The sequence below is a fragment of the Capsella rubella genome, unplaced genomic scaffold (genome assembly GCF_000375325.1).
Source record: "Capsella rubella cultivar Monte Gargano unplaced genomic scaffold, Caprub1_0 scaffold_7, whole genome shotgun sequence".
Taxonomy (NCBI): Eukaryota; Viridiplantae; Streptophyta; class Magnoliopsida; order Brassicales; family Brassicaceae; genus Capsella; species Capsella rubella.
The window spans coordinates 1474716-1495239 of NW_006238917.1; the positions used below are offsets into that span (position 1 = coordinate 1474716).

General features: G+C 34.4%; 4 protein-coding genes and 1 non-coding gene across 5 annotated transcripts; 2 read left to right on the plus strand and 3 right to left on the minus strand.

Moving 5' to 3' along the window:
• The first annotated feature begins 1220 nt into the window (after positions 1 to 1220).
• On the plus strand, positions 1221 to 3219 carry LOC17878213 (protein SHI RELATED SEQUENCE 2). The gene is made up of 2 exons (XM_006284046.2): positions 1221 to 2319; positions 2675 to 3219. The coding sequence occupies exons 1-2, from the start codon at positions 1749 to 1751 to the stop codon at positions 3076 to 3078; spliced, it is 975 nt and encodes a 324-aa protein (XP_006284108.1). The 5' UTR covers positions 1221 to 1748; the 3' UTR covers positions 3079 to 3219.
• Positions 3220 to 6620: 3401 nt separating this feature from the next.
• On the minus strand, positions 6621 to 9167 carry LOC17880631 (aldehyde dehydrogenase family 3 member F1). Its single transcript, XM_006283574.2, has 9 exons — positions 8753 to 9167; positions 8532 to 8628; positions 8213 to 8419; positions 8000 to 8124; positions 7796 to 7900; positions 7545 to 7717; positions 7374 to 7464; positions 7127 to 7276; positions 6621 to 6981 (listed from the first exon to the last, which is right to left on the minus strand). Exons 1-9 carry the CDS (start codon positions 9020 to 9022, stop codon positions 6742 to 6744), a joined length of 1458 nt encoding a protein of 485 aa, XP_006283636.1. The 5' UTR covers positions 9023 to 9167; the 3' UTR covers positions 6621 to 6741.
• Positions 9168 to 10451: 1284 nt separating this feature from the next.
• Positions 10452 to 10523, minus strand: TRNAP-CGG. Its single transcript has one exon. It is a non-coding gene; the product is annotated as a tRNA-Pro (tRNA).
• A 2031-nt stretch (positions 10524 to 12554) lies between these two features.
• LOC17877832 (GATA transcription factor 7) lies at positions 12555 to 13601 on the plus strand. The gene is made up of 2 exons (XM_006284375.2): positions 12555 to 12880; positions 12993 to 13601. The coding sequence occupies exons 1-2, from the start codon at positions 12656 to 12658 to the stop codon at positions 13500 to 13502; spliced, it is 735 nt and encodes a 244-aa protein (XP_006284437.1). The 5' UTR covers positions 12555 to 12655; the 3' UTR covers positions 13503 to 13601.
• Positions 13602 to 14362: 761 nt separating this feature from the next.
• LOC111829696 (putative glycine-rich cell wall structural protein 1) lies at positions 14363 to 15238 on the minus strand. Its single transcript, XM_023779589.1, has one exon. The coding sequence runs from the start codon at positions 15192 to 15194 to the stop codon at positions 14547 to 14549; it is 648 nt and encodes a 215-aa protein (XP_023635357.1). The 5' UTR covers positions 15195 to 15238; the 3' UTR covers positions 14363 to 14546.
• Positions 15239 to 20524: the final 5286 nt, after the last annotated feature.

The window sequence follows — 20524 nt, forward strand, 5'->3', positions numbered from 1 at the left end:
TTATTATTTACTTTATTTTATTTATTTATTTATTTATTATATATATATATATATATATATATATATATATATATATATATATGATTAGTATCTTTAGAATTGTATGTTTTGTAATTGCTTAAAAACAATCGTGTTACTCTAGTCTGTCAACTCAGAATAACGATCGTTTGGGTTTGTATTGTTTTTTTAAAAAAAAAAAATTTTTTTGGTAAAATAATTTTTAATTGTAGATTATCAACCAACCACATGTTTTGGCGTTTTCGCCAACACCATTACATCCTCTCTGATATACGGGAGTATTTTATTAAGGAAGAAAAGAGGTGTCATGATTTGATCACACAGGATTAGTTACCTCAGAACAATCTAAATATGGCTATACTACATTCTATGTACGCGTACTTCGAACCATTCCGCTTTCCTTACACGTAATGCAAGAAATAGCCACTAGGGAACTTGTTTTTCTTTTATGTAAAGCACAACCACGCCAATTTGTAAGAACTAGCTAGGGAGGAACTTGTTACGGAAATACAAAACTATAATAGTAATTGTTATGCAAATTTATCATTTTAACTCAGAAAGGTGGCAACAAATAATATTTCATTCCTATTTAAGCTATGACTGATGTTGATATATGTGATTGAGATACAAGTAAATATGAGCAAACTATTAGGGTAGATGTATTAATATTTTGGCATAATTTAAACGTCCAAGTAATTAGGGTTAATGTATTAATACGTATAGCATTAGAGTTTAGTAAAATATGAAAAAAATATTTCCGGTATTAAAGCTTATTTAAACGCCCACAAAGAGAGAACCCTAAAGGCATCTAGGTGTTGGGCAGTTAATAATCTTTGAGATTTATAGACAAAACAAAAACATATATTTAAGCGGTAGATTTCAAATTAACCTTAATTAATACGGTTGATTAGTATGTACGGACACATGGGCTAACTTTGTTTTTTCTTTCTTGATAACCACAAAAAAAAATTGTGTGTTAAGAAAAATACTGAATTGTTCCGTTTTAAGATGAAAAATAAGCTCAACACATGCATTGGCCACGTGGAAAACTCTGGACCATGGGATGGGAACAAGAGAGCTAGAACCGGTGGATCATCCCTCGTGGGTGTGAACTCTGAGTCGATAGAGAGAGAGAGAGAGAGAGAGAGAGAGAGTCTTTGTTTAATCCTTTCTTTACTTTCATACGGACAGAACTAGAAGCGTTTTGTTCAGACAAAGCCGAAGTGAGAAGGGGAAAGAAAAGCTTTTCACTTTGGTTTTCATAGAATCTGCAAAAACCAAATCAGAGTGGTGGAGAGAGAGAGAGAAAGAGAGAGTCTTAAATTCTAGGGATGAGCAGAGCAGAGGAGAGAGAATTCTAAAACCGTCCATGGCGGCGTTGCAGAAATTTATAGAGAAAAATAAAGACTCATAATTAAGCAGAGACAGCTTAAATTCTTCTTTCTTTCTTTCTTCTCTTTTGTTTCTTTTTCCTACTTTCTCTCACCTCAACTACTCACTAGTCACAACCAAGAACCACACTTTGTTCCAAGAGAGAGCGAGAGAGAGAGACCTTGGCAAGCATTAGAATTTAGATTCAAAGAGCAAGAACACCCTCGAGTGAGAAGAAGTCCCGTATTTTAGTGAGGAGAAGGAGAAAATAAAGGTTAAGGATTTCATGGTAATTAGGGTTTCTGAATTATGGATATTGTTGGATCAAGATTAGGGTTTGAAGTGTTAGGTCTTAGGAAATGGCTGGGATATTCTCATTAGGAGGTAACAACAACAACAACAACGGAGACCAAGAAGAAGAAAATCAGCAACAACAAAAGACAAATTGGGTTTGGTATAGATCAAACGCGAACGCCACTAATATCAACCCAGGCTCGAGCCAACAGATATGGCAGATTCCACCAGAGCAGATGCTCATGCATCATCATCCACATCCACAACAACAAAGCTTAGATCTTTATCCAGGTCATCAGATCGACGTCTCTGATTTAGCCACCTCATCAAGATCCATCACCATAAGCTGTCGGGACTGTGGGAACCAAGCAAAGAAAGACTGCACTCACATGCGTTGCAGGACTTGCTGTAAGAGCCGTGGATTCGATTGTTCTACACACGTGAGGAGCACGTGGATACCCGTTGCCAGACGCCGTGAGAGACAACAGCAGCTTCATATGTCCACATCTGGTGGCGATGGCGCCGGAAGCGGTAGTGGTGGTGTAGGCGGCGGTTCGAGTATCCCTAAACGCCATAGGGATACTACTCTTCCTGCAGGAACATCCTCCTCCTCTCGCTTACCATCCGACTCAGCAGGTTTTTGTTTTCTATTTATTGTCTTAATAACTATTTGAGATCCGGACAACTTCAGATTCAAATCATATGTTTTTGTTAAAAGAAACTCATATTTTTTTACACACAATTTTTTTGAGTTTAAATTCCCTTTTACTACTTGCACATTTTTTCATTCTGAATTGTAATTTTCGTTTCGGTTAACACATGTTTATGCTTGATAAAAACATGACAATGTTGTGTTCGATTTTCAAATTGGACACATATATAATATAACATGAAAACACAGACGCAGTAATCTTGTGTTTATATGCATTGGTTTTTTTCTTTTTGTTAAGTGTTTGAAATTTAATGTGTATTTCTTTACATATGTTTTTAGGGTTAGAAATGGGGGAAGCAAGTTTCCCCGGGGAGGTGAGCTCAGATGCGCTTTTTCGGTGTGTCAAAATGAGTGGCGTGGACGATGGAGATGGTCAATATGCTTATCAAACGACGGTCAATATCGGAGGTCATCTCTTCAAAGGAATTTTGTATGACCAAGGCCCTGAAAGCAGCTACATGAGTGCAGGTAGTGGGGGAAGCGATCATCAAAGCTCATCCGCAGGAGGCGGAGGAGGAGGAGGAAATCCGTTTAATCCACCCATTGTGGCCGACGGTGGCGGAGGAGGATCATCGGCAATGTTTGTAGATCCTAACTCTGGTGGATATTATTCAAGTAACATGACGACTAGTGTGTTCATGCCACCAGGTACGCAGTTCTATCAAAATCCACCAAGATCTTAGATCTTGATTAAATCAAGAACTTGAGTTTTTTTTTTCTGTTTTTGTTTCATATTGATTCTATAAATGTAATGTGATTTTTGTTTTATTGTTCTGATGAATTATATGTAATACTTGACGATTTTGCAAATCGGATAAACATTTGTGTGCTGTTTGTTGTTATGTATAATGGATGTGTTAATTTATTATTTAAATTGTACGGTAATGAATCTTTATTATAATTTATAAGTATGTGCTGGTTTAAAAACACGTAAGTATTTTTGGTTCTCGATACGTTATTTTTTTTCTTCCATGATTATGCCGATGTTGCCGGTTGCTTCTCCTATTGGATAAACTCGAGAAATTCTTGTGTTATAATATTGGATAAACTATTATTATTTTCATAAGGTCTAGTGAAGTCTAAAATGATTTAGATATTCAGAAATCAGAACTATATATATCTTAAATATATACCATCAACTATTTTATATTGTTACTGTAAAGTGAATTAATCTATATAGATAGATATGAAGGTGAATTAATTAGAGTGAATTAAATAGTGACAACGACAAGAAAGCAAATGAGGGCACAATATATAAGTTACGATTATAGTACTGGCCCTATATATTGTCAATTCCATACACTCATCATACTTCGCAATGAATTGGTGTTTGAAGAATAAATGACGAATATATATATGAAGCAACTCGCGTCGATTCTTTTTTTTTTTAAACTCGAGGATTAATTATATAATTCGTACGTTCTTGCATCACGTGCCTATGGTAGATGAAACCAATTAGTTTAATTTAGAGCTTACTAATATGTATAGTTAATTTATTCGTAAGGCTTAATGAAAAGATCTCCTAATACAATTCATTGATTTAAATTAATGCATCTAGATACGGTCTTAGAACGTAACTTTATTAATTAGCAAGAAGACCATCTAATATTAGTGTGATGCAATAATTTTTCAAATATTTAAGTCAAAAGGTGCTCAATGGCTAATATGCTGAGGGAAAATATAAAACAAAAGTTAATCATGTATATTGTAATTTTTACTTTATAAATAATTAATAATATGGCGAAGTGCATATGTACGAACGTTATAAATTAATTAACAATATGGCGAACTGCATATGTAGGAACATAAAAATTAAAACATTAATCTTCTCAAACGCACCTGTTTAACGCCATTAATATATGTCTATAATACATATATAGCAAGGATTAGCAAGATGCTAAATTCCTCTCCGAGTAGACTACTATGTAAATATGATCAATATATATACGACACGTTTACTTTGGTGAACGAAAATTCAGGAAGTAGAAATAAGAAACGATTAGATCACCTGAAGTTCACGTGGTTTAGCCTCGGGAACGTGCCTTGAATAACAAGTCAATCATCCCCCTTATTTTTTTAACTCTCTAAGAGTGAAAATACACAACTATAAGAAATATGGTTTCTGGTTGGAATTGAGTTCAAGAAGATATACAAGACATATCCAGAGATAGACAAAGAGAGGGAGAGGGAGAGATGGAAAGATGAAATTAATAATGAGGAATGCTGCAGAGATTGGAGATAAAGAGAGGCAAGTAAGGACGACGTACCAAAAAGAAGAAAAGATATAGATTAGAAGGAAAAAAAAAAAGAAGCTAGCTAGGGTTTTTGGTAGAGCTTTAGTTAGGGTGGGGATGAAAGAAACTGGTTCAGTGATGCAGTAACCTATTATTGTGGCGTGTGTGCCCATACTTTCTATCAGCTTTTCGTTTCTTTTTTTTTTTCTTTTGACAAGACACACATATATATACGTACACAGCCAGTATGTATGTATATTACTGATGCGGACATCTTCAATCTTGTTTCAGTTACTGTGTATGTGTGTCTAAATATACGGTTTAGTGGTCCTTATAAGAACAATCTTACTAGTTTAATATGAATTTTAATTGAGGTATCACATGCATTCATTCTTTGTGTAGTCCAATGGTTCATATCGAGTTTCAGTTATATTTCAGGTGATACACAATTCACGAAACTATTTTTGTGGAATTTTGTGTGGATGTACTTTCTATATATACTAATCATGAGATCTGCCTTCGAAAACACTTTAAGTAGTTTTGCAATCAGATTTTCTTTATTAATGAATAATATAATTCTTAAGTTTTCGCGAAAAATATAGGGTGGTCTAAGAAGTAAGATCATATCCAATAGAAATAAATATAGATACCAAAAAAATTACTTATCTGAAAAAAATCTCAAGCTTGAGTGTTGAGTGATTTAATGATGCAGCGAGATATTTGAAATATTTCCAAATATTCTCAAATATCTTTAGTTATTATCTTTAGCTAATTATTTATTATTATTCTAGAATATTTCAAGTATTAGGGTTTTAAGCTTTATTATAAATAGAGACTTTTAGGAAAGTTTGTAATTTAGTTTATGATATTAATTTTGATTAATAAAGTTGAGAGGTTTCTCCTTTATAAACGAGTTTTCGGGCACGGGGAAGAGTATTCCCAACTTATCTAACGAGCTTTCGGGCACGGGGAAGAGTATTCCCAAATTTATCCTTTTTTTAGCTTCCGCTCTCTATCATTTGGTATCAGAGCTAAAACGGTTCTTTTCATGATGCCTCCAAAGAATTTACAAGACCAACAAAGCGGACTACCTGATGCTTTACAACAAGCATTACTGGATTTTACACAGAATCTTGGTAGAGCCCTTGAGGTATACTTTCAAGCCCAGCTTCAATTGATTGATCGACTGCAACAACAACAACAAGTTTTGCCTCATGATAACCATCGATTCAATGAAGATGTTGAACCCGATCTTGAAGACGATGTTGATGATGAAGTTGTTGAAGGCGATAACGAAGATGGTGCTGTTGTTGATGAGGATGATGATGGAAACGATGGTGATGAAGATGACACCATGGTTTCAGAGTTCGTCTTGAAAGAGAAAGATTTTGTGAATCTGGTTTGTGCAGATACCGGGCGAAATCGGATCTGTGCAAATTTCGGGCAAGATACGGTTCGTGCAAATTTCGGGCAAGATACGGTTCGTGCAAATTTCGGGTCAAACCGGATTCGTGCAAAATTTGTGCAAAATCAAAAGTTAGTTATTAAAATGGATCTGCGAAAATTTTCCTTGTTCAACACCCTGCTGAAGATTCGAGGGCGAATCTTTCTTGGCCGGTGGGAGCTGATGCAGCGCAGATACAAGATTCGAGGACGAATCTTTTCTTGGCCGGCGAGACCTGATGCAGCGAGATATTTGAAATATTTCCAAATATTCTCAAATATCTTTAGTTATTATCTTTAGCTAATTATTTATTATTATTCTAGAATATTCCAAGTATTAGGGTTTTAAGGTTTATTATAAATAGAGACTTTTAGGAAAGTTTGTAATTTAGTTTATGATATTGATTTTGATTAATAAAGTTGAGAGGTTTCTCCTTTATAAACGAGCTTTCGGGCACGGGGAAGAGTATTCCCAACTTATCTAACGAGCTTTCGGGAACGGGGAAGAGTATTCCCAAATTTATCCTTTTTTTAGCTTCCGCTCTCTATCATTTAAGACATCTGGAATGTGACTTATTAGGTGAAAAATATGTAAATCAAACATAAGAGTGATATCAATCACATATATATTGTGTATATTGTGTCTCTGTGTTTCTTTTTCTCTCACTTTTATCTTTTGATTAGACCAAGCATGAGGAGGATAAGCTTGAAGTAAGCTTCACGGAATGCGAGTCGAATGAAGCTGAGCTTGAAGTTGTTCCATGGAGGGTATCGAGCTTCAAGATCCATTGCTAAACTTCCTTCCATTATTGCCTTCTCGTGACTAAAACAGTCGAACGAGTATTTCCCGTGATACCTCCCTATCCCACTCTCTCCCACTCCTCCAAAGGGCAACGCATCACACATATACTGCAATTCCATCAACACTAACTTATGAGAAAAAATTTATATATCGTGTGTTTTCACTCGATACTCCAAAATTTAACCAGACGATATGAGTCATTATCGAGACCTAAAGAAATAACTCTGAGCTAATAAAACGATTATGGCGTACCTGGATCATGACGTCATTAAAGGTAACGCTTCCCGAGGACGTTTCTGACAAGATTCTAGTTTTAAGGTTCTCGTCTTTGGTGAATGCATAAATGGCAAGTGGCTTTGGTTTTGACTTGATGATCCCTATGCTATCTTGGATGTCACGTACCTTCATTGCATCGGAGGAAATAGACAAAATTAACAACGATTAGTTGAATAGTTGATTGTTTACTAATGTATATACTGTATACTTTGAAAATGCCTACCGTGATAATCGGGAGAATTGGACCAAAGATCTCTTCATTCATGATCTCAGAATCAAGAGGAGGGTCCAACAAGATCGTTGGCTCAACATACCTGTTAAAAAGAATTTAGGTTAACTGACTTGTAGAATTGATTTCGTGTGATCCAAGAAACATGACTAAATTAAAGCTTACAGCTTCTCTTCGTCTATGGAACCACCATAGACGATGGAAGCTTGGACACGAGGATCATTGAGAAGACGAGCCAGTCTCTGAACATGCTGCTTGGTAACAATCTTTGAGAGACATCCAGATTCTTTAGGATTTTCCCCAAAGAAAGACTTTACGGATGGCTTCAACATATCAATCTACAAAAAACCACCAAACTTTTAGAAATCCTACAGAAACAGAGTTTGCGAGGGTTCACATTGTGTGCGTTCACGTACCAGAGAAGACGCAAAACTCTTTTCGACAATAACGTAATCAACAGCGATACAAGCTTGTCCACTGCAAGATCCCCATTTTCCTCCAGTAATCCTCTTTACAACCGACTGTATCGTCACCAATAATTCAAAATTAGGGGCTTTTCCGATGAAGAGCTTCCGTTGCAATCAAATCGGGAGGTAAGAAAAACAGAGCAAAAAGCAGACCTTGATGTTTTTTGCAATGGTGTGATGGTCAACAATGGTGGGACATTTGCCACCAAGCTCTAATGTCACAGGAGTCAGATACTGTGCTGCTGCAGCCATTATGATCCTTCCAATCTTGGGACTCCCTGCAAAGCAAACAACAACATCAAAATCATGCGAATTCTGCTACAACCAAGATATCGCGTGTTGAAGGGTGAATAATGGAGTTGATACCAGTGAAGAAGATCTTGTCCCATTGTTGCTGCAAGAGGATAGTGGCGACATCAGGTCCTCCCTCGATAACTTTGATGGCTTTAGTGTCGAGATAAGCCGGGATTGTCTTGGCAAGGAAGGCAGATGCGTTAGGACTTAGTTCAGATGACTTGAGAAGCACGGTATTTCCTGCTGCTATTGCCCCAATCAATGGATCCAGAGACAAAGCTGACAACAAACCGTAAAAAAACAAACCTCAATATTATTGTTACTCTTTCAGTCTTTCGTATTATTATTGCTTTCTAAAAAAGAAATAACTAATTCAAGATCCGAATCTTACATATAGGAAAGTTCCAGCTAGACAGAACAAGAACCGTCCCAAATGGTTCCGATATGACTTTCCCTTTTGCTGGGTAGAACAACAGAGGAAGGTTGCTCTGTTTTTTTCAGAACCAGGAAAACAATTATCCAACCACATAAATAAGAATAATCAGTTTCTTGATAAATCTAAATTCAGATTAATCCCATAAATAATGTTATATGCTTAGCGGTGGTTCTTACATGTTTGGGGGCGGCCCATTTATCAAGACCGTTGATTGCAGCAGTAGCTGATCTCATGATAAAACCAAGCTCATCTCTGAAAGCTTCAGTACTGTGTTTGCCCAAATCTTGAAACAGAGCAGTACAGATCTTGTCTTCGTTGTCTTTAACCATCTCGTATATAGCTTCGATCTGTCTCTTCCTCCACTTCAGACTCCTTGTCCTCCCACTCGCGAACGTATCTCTCATCTCTCTCAAGCTCTCCTCCACAGTCTCCTTCATGGCTTCCATTGGCTTCGAATCCTCGAACTCTGCTCAGAATCCAGAGTTTGGTTATAGAAGCTCTACGAACTGTTTGTTTGGTTGTCTCTTTTAGAGTTAGAGTGTTTCTATTTCAAGTCATAACCCACTTATAGGGTGATGATTAAAAATGCGGAGAAAATAAACTCGTTGGGGAAATGATAAGGTAGGTAATAAATATGTTCGCTGTGTTACTACTGCTTTAAAAGTCGTTATCATGAAGATGGAAGTCCATATCGTTGAATTCAATGCTGGAATTGATAGATTTCTTGAATTCACATGATATATATCTTCTTGAAATACTTTATATTATATGAATCGGTGACATTTATTGATTCACTGCCTCAACTAACCTAGTCCGGAACGTCTACATACTGGCACCGGCCATTTAATGCTTCACCGCCAAATATCAACATTCATATATTCAGTAAAATATATATGTACTGTCTTTTTTTGTCAACTATCAAATTCACTTTTTACCACCCAAAAAAAAAAAACTATCAAACTCACAACTATCTTTGTTTATTTAACATGCTTTTATTTATATATATGTCGAGTAAACTAGGGTATAGATGATATGATGTGGTACTGTTCGATTTAGTTTGTAAATATGGTTGGGAAAGTTAATAATTATGTGTACTGAAACGTGAATAGTACTGCATACTTAAATTATTGCATAGTGGATCGTATTTGGGAAAAATAGTAGATCATGTGTTTATCTTTCTTTATGAACTAGCAAAAAATAGTTGGGCATAAATTCTTAGTAACTAGTAGACCCGATATGGAGATATATCTAAATATAATGATCATTATGGAGAAAATGATATTTGGTTTATGATTCAGCGTTTTGGGTTAAGGTTATGTGTTTATCTTCGTTTAGGATATAACCAACTCTTTATAGGAGAAAATAGTTAGCCAAAAATTCATAGTAATTGTTCTTATATCAAGGTAAATCTTACATACCTGAAAGATGGATATATTCTTAAACGATTCATTAGTTATGCTTACGAAGATGTCTTAAATATATTAGTTGGGCATAATATATATGGAGACAGGGGATCTCTCTCATGTTCCTTGTCTGTTTGATTTAAAGACATAATTTTGTATGAGGAATGTAGATGCTCTTAAGTATCATCGTGGTTAGTGGTAGTTTAATACACTTTGGAGTTTAATTAGTATTAAAGTTTAGTTCTTCTATCTTATTCTATAGATGTAAATCAGTGAAATCAAAGTTGACGAGAGAGTTGTACAAAAAAATTGGTCCATTTTGTCGGTTGCTTCTCTGCCAACATTGAAAACATTCCACTTTTACTGGTTTGCATTTAAGCTCATACGGCCCATTAGGCCTGTAACTTTAACACTCGGTTAATCCGTGAGTAACAAAAAGGAAGAAAAGATTGATAAAGCACTAAAGAAGAGAGGGGTGTTCCGAGAATCGAACTCGGGACCTCTCGCACCCGAAGCGAGAATCATACCACTAGACCAAACACCCAATTGTTTGAAATCTAGTACATTATATATATATAACTGAAATTAGGGCTTATTTATCGAGGCCGTATATGATTCGAATTTAATCATGGTGAAAAATTAAGAAAAATTCTTGGGTTCACCCCTAGGGGTGAACCTATCTCATTCACCCCTTTTAATTAACCAATCAAAATATAATAACGTGCCATGTCATTTTCTATTTAAAAAATAAATCAAAATTAAAATCATAAAATAAAACAAATTAAGGAAACAAATTCTGTAGGATTTTTATTTAGGAAATTTTATTTGGTTTGGGTTTATAAAATAATGGTTAGGGTTTAGATTTTATAAATAGATGAATTTATTTTTTTGTTTGGGTTTATAAATAGTGGTTAGGGTTTATATTTTCTAAATAAACAAAATTATATTTCGGTTTGGGTTGATAAAATAGTAGTTAGGGTTTAGATTTTGTAATTAAACAAAATTATATTTTGGTTTGGGTTGACAAAATAGTGGTTATGGTTTAGATTTTGTAATTAAACAAGATTATATTTTGGTTTGGGTTGACAAATTAGTACTTTAGGGTTTAGATTTTATAAATAAACTAAATTATATTTAAGTTTAGGTTAATAATATAGTGGTTAAAATTTAAAGTTTGTAATTAATAAGATAAATTATTTTAATTCATTTAATTAGATGACATGGCTAATTTTGATTGGTTAGCTTAGAGTGGGTGAATGAGATAGGTTCACCCCAAGGGGTGAACCCAAGAATTGTTCAAAAATTAAGCAATGAGAAAATGGTCTCACGCGCTCATCAACGTCATCATGTGATGGTTTCCATTCTTGAATTCAAAAGAACAAACCTCTTTCTTGTTTTTTGGTCCCATTTTATCAGATTTCTCAATTGGGCCTTCCACCGACGGTCGAGTGGGCCCATGTAGCCAGACTTTGTAGTCCATAATTTTTCAATCATTATTCTCCCTCTCTATCGACGTTACCGCAATTTTTTACTACTGTTAATTTTCTTTTGCAAAGGAAAATATTGTTAGCTTTTCTTTTTCATTTTTTCCTATTTTTTCGTAATTATCGATCGACCTGGATATACACTACTAAAAATATGTGTAGCTAAAGTAGGTTGACTAATAACTAAGCTTAAAGAGAAGAAGACGAAGAAGTGGGCGTTTTTGGTTCAATAACACTGACAAACCAGTCATGGTAAATTAGGTTTGATGAGTGGTTCTCTTCATTAGATCGTTAGAATACCACTATATATTATTTTCACAATTGTTTAAAAAATAATTTCCATTATTTGCTTGTATATAGTTCCTTTTCGAAACAGATCTTCCATTTTTAAACTTTCATATCCAAGTCACTGAGAAAAAAAGCAAAGTCAAAGTATACAATCACTATGGATTGATGCGTGCGTTTGTGTAATATATATATTACTGTGGTCTCAGAAATTACATTGACAAAACTCGTTATGAATGACTTAATTTGATAGTAACTCAAAAGACTTGCAAATTGATGAATGATAGTTCTAAACTATGAAATATATATCTTGGCGTGTCTCTTGTTATATTACAAACTTATTAGAAATTTGAGACTTGAGAGACTAATATAGTTCTAAGGATTTGCAACTTGATATAGTTCTAACTCTATAGCTAAATTTTATTATCTTTTCAACTTGATAAGTATTTTCATCTTTTTGTAAGTCTTAACTCTTAACTCTATAGCTAAAATTTAGCTAACCTTTTATCTGTACCTTCTTTTAAATTATTGAAAAAAGAAAAGTATATTCGTTTTTCCTTTTTTCTTTTTTTTTGTAATGTGAAATGTTGACGTGGCAATGCGTGGTTTGTTGATATGCAACGAGACCATTGACAAACAAAAAAAAGTCTCGCAAAGTCCTAAAAACCCACCCTTGCTTACAAGTTACAGAACCCAATCAGTTCTGTCTACTGTCTCGCTTCTCTATCTCTCTCTCGGTAGACACGTACTAAATTTTAAATTTTTGAAAAGGAGGAAATGAAATTTGTGTAAAAAATATTGGAAGACGAACAAACATTTTTATTTTATTTGTTTGGACTCGCTCATCTTACCTTTAAAATAATTGTAGTGCTTTCGTACGCTTACACTTTACAGACAAACAAGAAAAATGGAGTGTGTGGAAGCATTACTCGCTGATTTTTCCGTCGACGACCTTTTCGACTTCTCTAACGCCGACACTGCTTTCATACGAGAAGATGAGTCATCTTCATCTCAAAGAGAAGAAGGAGAAGAAGATGAACAAGAACGTGACAAAGCCAAAAGCCTTTCCGACCAAAGTACTCATCTTTCACCGCTCGAAGATCTCTTATCTTTTCCTAGGGACGACGTTCCAGTAAGCCCACTTACTTACCCACTCTGTTTCCTTCCCACTCCCCTGTTTTTACTCTGTTTTTGACTTTAGATTTTTGCTATGTTTTATTTTTTGTCATTTTGTGTTGTTTTAGTCTGTCAAGGCTGGTGATCTGGAGAACCTAGAGTGGTTATCCAAATTCGTGGAGGATTCTTTCTCGGAATCTTACTTGTCCGGTGATTTTCCGGTGTCGGTGGATGAGGCTCAGAATCAGAGACAGTGTGTTCCAGCTAAACCCAGAAGCAAACGTCGCCGCACCAATGGCCGTATATGGTCTCTGGAGTCTACATCTCCCCTGCTACCCACCGCCGTTTCCGGAAAGAAGAAGAGAGGAAAACATACGGCGGAGGTGTCGTCCGGTGACGGAGTCCAGCAGCGGTGCTGCAGCCATTGTGGAGTAGAGGAAACGCCTCAGTGGAGAATGGGTCCGTTAGGTGCCAAGACACTGTGTAATGCTTGCGGCGTTCGGTTTAAGTCGGGTCGGCTTTTACCCGAATATAGACCCGCTTGTAGCCCGACATTCTCCACCGAGATTCACTCTAACTCTCACCGGAAAGTGTTGGAGCTGCGGCTCATGAAATCAGCGGATCCGGGTCGGGTTTAACCCGTGGTTTTCACTAAATTTATCAGTTTCCATATGCATAATGTGATCAGAAAGATCGTAGGTTGTTTTCAGATTCATGAATTTGAAGCTATATTGAATTAGTGATATATTATTTTATGGAATGTGTGATTAAGAAATCATATGATCGTTGAAAGATTTTACTTACTAAATTCATCATGTCCATAACACAACTTTACGTGACACAAGCACACCAAAATAACGTGTAATAAGTTGTATTAAATATTTGTTTGCTGATTATGTGTAGGATGAGACATTATTTTTGCCGATCAAAATTTAATAGTAACCAACAAACATAAAAGGAAAAAAGAAATAATTGGTAGTATAAGTCACATAAATTAAATTTATGATACATCATCGTAAATAGTACAAACCATTGGATTACGCCACAATTGTTTAAAGCATACCAATGTAAACAATTATCATCTAATTAAGTTGAGACTGGCTATGATTAAATTGGTCATTTATTCGGACCCTAAACCAAATTTATTTGTCAATAACAGAAACCTAAACCTATGACGTACGAGCCTCTCATTTACGCTGGTGTCCTTTATCTTTCTTCTTGTTTTGCGACTCTTTTGTCTTCGTTGAGGCAAAGACAATAGTAGAACCATCGTATGACCAATTCAAACTCGTTGAACCCAAAACCAATCCATACTTGTGCGGCTACAATTACCAATGCATTTGGTTCTTTTAGACACAGTATATATATTTTGAAACACAGAATATTCTCTTTGCGTATTAGGTCCATATAAGAATCAGTTGAAGAATTGGCAACTTCTTTAATTTGGTTTTATAAATAATTGTAGTCAGAGTTTGGAATAGAAGCGAGAACAAACAGCTCGAAAAATATCATCATTTAACATTTCAATCGAAGCAAAGATATTACAAGAATAAAAGAAAGAAATCGTTGTAAAGGGAAAAACAGGGGAATTATTGTGTATGAAGAAGTGGTGACAAATTAAACTACAAAGCATGATTTGTAAGACATACGTATCATTGTTCTTTCAGGCGATCTCTGACTTTTTAATTATGAGTTTCCGTTGACTTTTTAGCACAACCGGGATACCAACAGCGACCACCGTAGCCGCCGGGTCCATCACCTCCCCATCCAAATCCAAACCCCCATCCTCCGCCTTTCCCATCATTTCCTCCTCCACCTCCGCCGCCGCCACCACCTCCCCCTCCTCCTCCTCCACCACCGCCGCCTCCCCCTCCCCCACCGCCTCCCCCTCCTCCGCCTCCTCCACCCTGACCACGGCTTGAGCCATTTCCGCTACCCCCGCCCCCACCTCCTCCTCCGCCGCCACCGCTTCTATTTTTCTTTTTGTGGGAATTGTCTTTTCCATTCCCACTATTTCCTCCTCCGCCTCCACCCCCACCGCCTCCTCCTCCGCTTCGTGTTTCACATTTGCCATTCTTGTCAACGTTACTATTCTGACCAACTAAGGCATTTTCAAACCCAACGGTCGAAATGTTGGCAGTATTCTTAGAGTGGATCAAAACGCTTGAAGAAGTAGTAGCATTCATGAAATTACTCTCACTTACATCTCTCTCCTTTAGCTCTCGTAACCCATTAACAGAGTTTGAGCTTAGCGACAGGAAAACATAAGCAAGACCGAACAAGAAAAGCACTAACCTTGATGATGATCTCTCTCTTACTATACTCTCCATCTGAATATATCAGTATAGCTCAAAACGAACTATATATTATATATTCACTTCTAAATGTTATGGTTCGACACCCTCTCCCTCCCATCCTCTTTATACTATTTATCTATGTACTCAAGCTGACTGTTAATCCTACGTAATTAGTTTAATTAATCTCATGCACATGCATTTTATCCATACAGAACTTACCAACTTTTTTTTTATTTCCCTTTAACTTAAAAGTAGAGGCTATAAATATAAATATATAAGTATAGGCTCTTGAATTATTAAACTTTGTCCGCATTTTATCTATCGATCATCATAGAGTAGTGACCAAACTATAGAAATTTGCTTCACGCGCAAGACGGTCCACCATACACGATCGACGTATTCGATTAAAGGCTAAAGAAATTAAACATTTTCTTTTACATGTATATCGATATGTATAAGAAAGTGCAGTCAAAAGTGTGTTTTAGATTTAATTATCCGCCCCTTGAATTAGCATTAATATATAAGTTGTATAGTATATAAGTGGGTACGTAGGAGATCATAGCAAATGCATGCGGAAATTCATATAGTTTATGTCTGTCGGCACAACACAAGACACATTGTCTATGAATGAAAAAAAAAAAGAACTTATGATCACAATAGTAGGTAATGTGGGAGCCAAAAGGGTATTGTCTAACGTACCCTACGAAACAAATTTTTCTTTATGGATGGCTTCTCTTTTGGTTTACGCTATTTTCCAATCTCGATAATGCCATCACACGAAAGACGTTTCGTTGAGATGTTGGTTGTATCTAAATAGGAAAATAGCCCTTGACTTATTTTAGGAATACCCATATGTTACATTTTGCGATCATTTTTATAAAATTAGAAAAAACCGAAATTGAATTTAAAAAACTTTAGATGCTATCGGTTTGAAGTCCATAAGTTGGGTCAGGAACTGTGAACGGGTCCGTGTCATTACTTGTTTGGGCCGAAAATATTAGGCCCAAGTTTTTAGACTGAGTCCATTCATTTACGAACACTGTAAATTTGGGACAAAACCCATAAAAAGAACTTAACATTCGATGTATAAATTAGACCTGATCATAAAAGAATTCGACGAAGTCTCTGTCTCATCTAGTTCATAATTCAAACTAAGAAAACAAAAAGAGAGAGAGAGAGAGTAGAGTGTAATGAAAACAAATGTGAATTTAAAAACATAATAGACGAGATAAGAATTCTCTAATTGATTTTTGATAAGAAAAAACGATGGAGACGCGTGAAGTGACGGTAACCACAAACGCACCGAGCCGTAAAAGATAGGCCCAAATCCATATTCCATTATTTACTCTCTTTTTTTTTTTTTGTCATTTTAATTAATTACTCAATTTGTATAACTGTTATTATCTATTTATCCTATTTGTATAATGGACATTATGTAAAGATGACGTTATGACGACGTCAAGAATGAACTAAGATTTCAAGAATGAAATTATTACTACTATACCTGTTTCATTATCGGGTTTATTTATTGAATGGTTTCCTATATGACTATATTATTATAAAGGTAAACGTTATAAGACTTAAAGATAGCTTGCAAATATGAAATAAAATTTTGAAATGTTAGATATGAGTGAAAAGAAAAACAAGTTTGAAAGATAGATTAAAAGTTAAATAGAAACTACATGCAGGTAAAAAAAAAAAACTACATGCAAGTTTCCACTAGTAACGTAACCAACAGTTGGAAAAGAACAGTTTGATCGAGATGGTGAAGTTAATTAAGTGAAACATAATCCCGTGTCGTCGGAGTTATGTATGTCGGTATGTAGTAAACTAGCGTCGACGACTTAATCAGCACATGGCGACAGGCACGAGAACCTAAAGTTGTTGATACGATTATTTATACAATAATGGTTTGTTTTCCAAACTTGAAAAAGCATATGAACATGTGATGTATCGTGAATCGTATCTTTATTTTATCATATGTGAGCCAATTACAATGGTTTGGTACTAGTTGCAATATGATACACTCGAATATTTTTGTTTGATAACGATATAGTTTAGTGTTTAACCTGCATTCAGCTAAACTCTGACATAACATAATTGTCGGGTATGTATTAGGATTTTAGTGGCAATTGGAAGATATATGCAATATATATAATGAAATGAGAGAAATAAGTGGACTGAAATATTAATTTTCAGAAAATACCTTAGTTGCAAACGGTGGAAAATATACCATATCTTGGATATTTTTCCTTCTTCTTAGTTTTTAGGCTCCGAATGGTAACTATACCGTACTATAAAACCGCACCGCATCACTATTGTAACAATGTCAAAATATATGCATATACATATATATCTATATATTTTTGTTACTATTTGAACCGCACCGTATTTCTCCCGCAGTGAAAAACGCAAGAGCCTTAGTTGCAAACGGTGGAAAAATTCCATGTAGCTAAAAAGAAAAATAAAGAATTGGCAATTAAACATTCCTCTGTTTACGTTACCAATAAGATAATCAGTAGTGTTGGAATTGGTCTTGATTTATGAGATAGCATGAGGATGAGGCTTGGGCAGAAATGAAATAAAGCAACATCTATAACTTAAAGTTAAAACTACACTCTGATAAAATTGACATGTTATCATCGAAAGACAGTCAGTTGAGAAAACATTTGATTTACTGAAGCAGTATTTTAACATAACATTCTTTTTACTGTTAAAAGCAAAAGTATAATAACAATTTATTTGTTTAATATAAAAGACTTTTATTTTGTGTTAAAAAAGACTTCACAATTTTTTTATTTTTTTTTCGGAGACAGGAGCACTATGTTTATTTTAGTGCATGGTTTTTAGCCGCCTTCTCAAAATCTCGAATTACTTGACTATAGAAAGTGGGAAAAGTCGGGGTGAATAACCACAATTTACAAGTACATTTCATTGTCAAACACAATTTACATTTTACATCGTAGTTAATATAAATCACACTGCTGTGTCAATAACATTTAGTTTGTATACGTAAACTTGTATACAATGGTACGATTTTTATTAAAAGCAAAATTATGTATGTGTTAGTTTTGTATTCTTCTGTTCTAACTTTTTCTATCCTATGACACGTATTTAATCATATTAAAAAAAATATTATAAGATTTATCTAAATTAAAACATCTTACATCATCCCACAAGGTGGGAATAAAAAAAACTTTCACGAATGTTTTTGTTATTTTTTGTTTTGTTTTATTATGGTATCATCGTTGTAGAAGTATTTTATTTGTTAGAAAACTATCGTAAATTTCAGAGTAATATTTTCAGTACCCATTTTGTCTCCACAAAACCCAATAATAGAAAAGTAAATAGTCAATAGTGTACAACTATATTTGAAATTGTATATTTTTTGGGTATTAGTTTGCCAACAAAAAATAGTTAGATATAAAACATTTAAATAAAAAATAGAAGATGTATATTTTTTTTTTGGGGATTTTTCCCGTATATATCTAACCTTGTTTTTGAATTCACATAATATAAATATTTGACACTTACTCAAAAACGGTGAGAGTAGCTGAAAAAAAAAACGGTGACGATCTCTTATAGACTGTACATTTGACTCTCTTCTTATACAAATATTATCTTATATTTAAGAGATAAAGACATTCTAACATAAGCTTCATGGTGGAAAATGTAGGCATACTTGAAACGATCTCATCAACTACTACAGTGAGCTGTTAGGCTCCTATAATATCATTAAAATAAAACTTTATCACTTGGAAGTTGGAACATATAATTCAACTATTTTCTCCTATAGTTTAATTTTTTTTTTATTCATCTCCTTTAGTTATTAACTTATCATATATTTTCACTCTTTTTATCGGTTTTAAATTGTAATCATATGTAATTGTGTTTATAAAAAAATCTAAATACACTGATCAAAAACATAATCACCAATCAAATCCCAAAATATAATCATTAGTTTAGCTCTGGTTTATCAAACAAACAAAAAAAGATACTCCGAGAGGAGAGATTTCTTCTTGTGGACACAAACACAATATATTACAATACAAAACGGTTAGGCAAAACTCAAAAAGACAAGAAGTTGGTTTATTTACTTTTTTATTTGTTTTCAACAAAACTAAAAAAATAGCTCAAACAAGCCAACTATGTAGAGAGTTGTTTACATACGTAATATGATGCAGAATGGAACGAACAAACCAAATATTCCGTTTTTACATTTATATTTTTATATATAAATGATAAAGAAAAAGATGGTGACCAAAAAAAAAAGATGATAAAGAAAAAGATTTTCTATCAATACATATGTCACCAGCAGATCAAAAGGGAAAAACACCATATTTACTAAGTTGAAACAGTACATAAAAAATGTAATATTTCTGTAATCGTGCCCAATCGTACCTCGCATTCGCATCGCGCATAAACAGTGCCTCAACCAGAGATTTGATGGAAAGAAGTTGGTTTAATAAATTAATAATGTTACGTTGCAGAGTTAATTGTGTGTTCAAAGACTTGTCATATATATAGTTTGATCTGATCTTATTAATTATTATATTATTAAAGGTGAAAAGGAAATATATGTCCTTTTGCGAGTATCGGTTGGCTTCAGTCATCGCACCCTTTAATCGTAGTAGTTGGGGTCCATTTAGAGAAAATAATTACAATTTTCAAATCGGATATTTATAAAGTTTGAGAAAAAAACGAGCCAAGAGATTTTCTGTTTTTATAACAAAACTAAAACAGATAATTATTAATTAACTCTAGCAACAATAAAGAAAAGACTGTATATAATATATTACTCTTTACAAATATTATCTATACAAGTAACAAATTCTTTTAACATTCTTTTAACATTGTTTTCTATACATTTTGAGCAAACTGGGTGCTTAATTCGGATAGTGGCAAAATAATTATAAAAAACACTCACAAAAAAAAACTTGCGTCACGTTTGTCCAATACAGAATTATTTTAATATTTCATGGTGTATATATATATATATACATATAGTTTGAGAAAAGTTATGTAGTTTATAGGTAATTAATCACTAGTCACGACGCTGAATGGAAAAGAAAAAACCCAAAGTGTTATACTATTCCAAAGATTCGGAAACAATCCAGCTAAATCCAACAAAACCTTAATTATACTCCTCATATCATACTTTGGACTCATAATAACCAATCCCAGTTATAGAATAAAATCAGCTACTCCTTTAAGACTTTTAAGCTCATATCGTTGACGAAGGTAATCAAACACTTATAAGTTGCCCACCTATCAACTATTGCTTGTGCTTAAGCAAAAACCAACTCAAAATGAAATATGTATGGGTTATCACTAATTCACTACCATTCGTATCTTACAATATC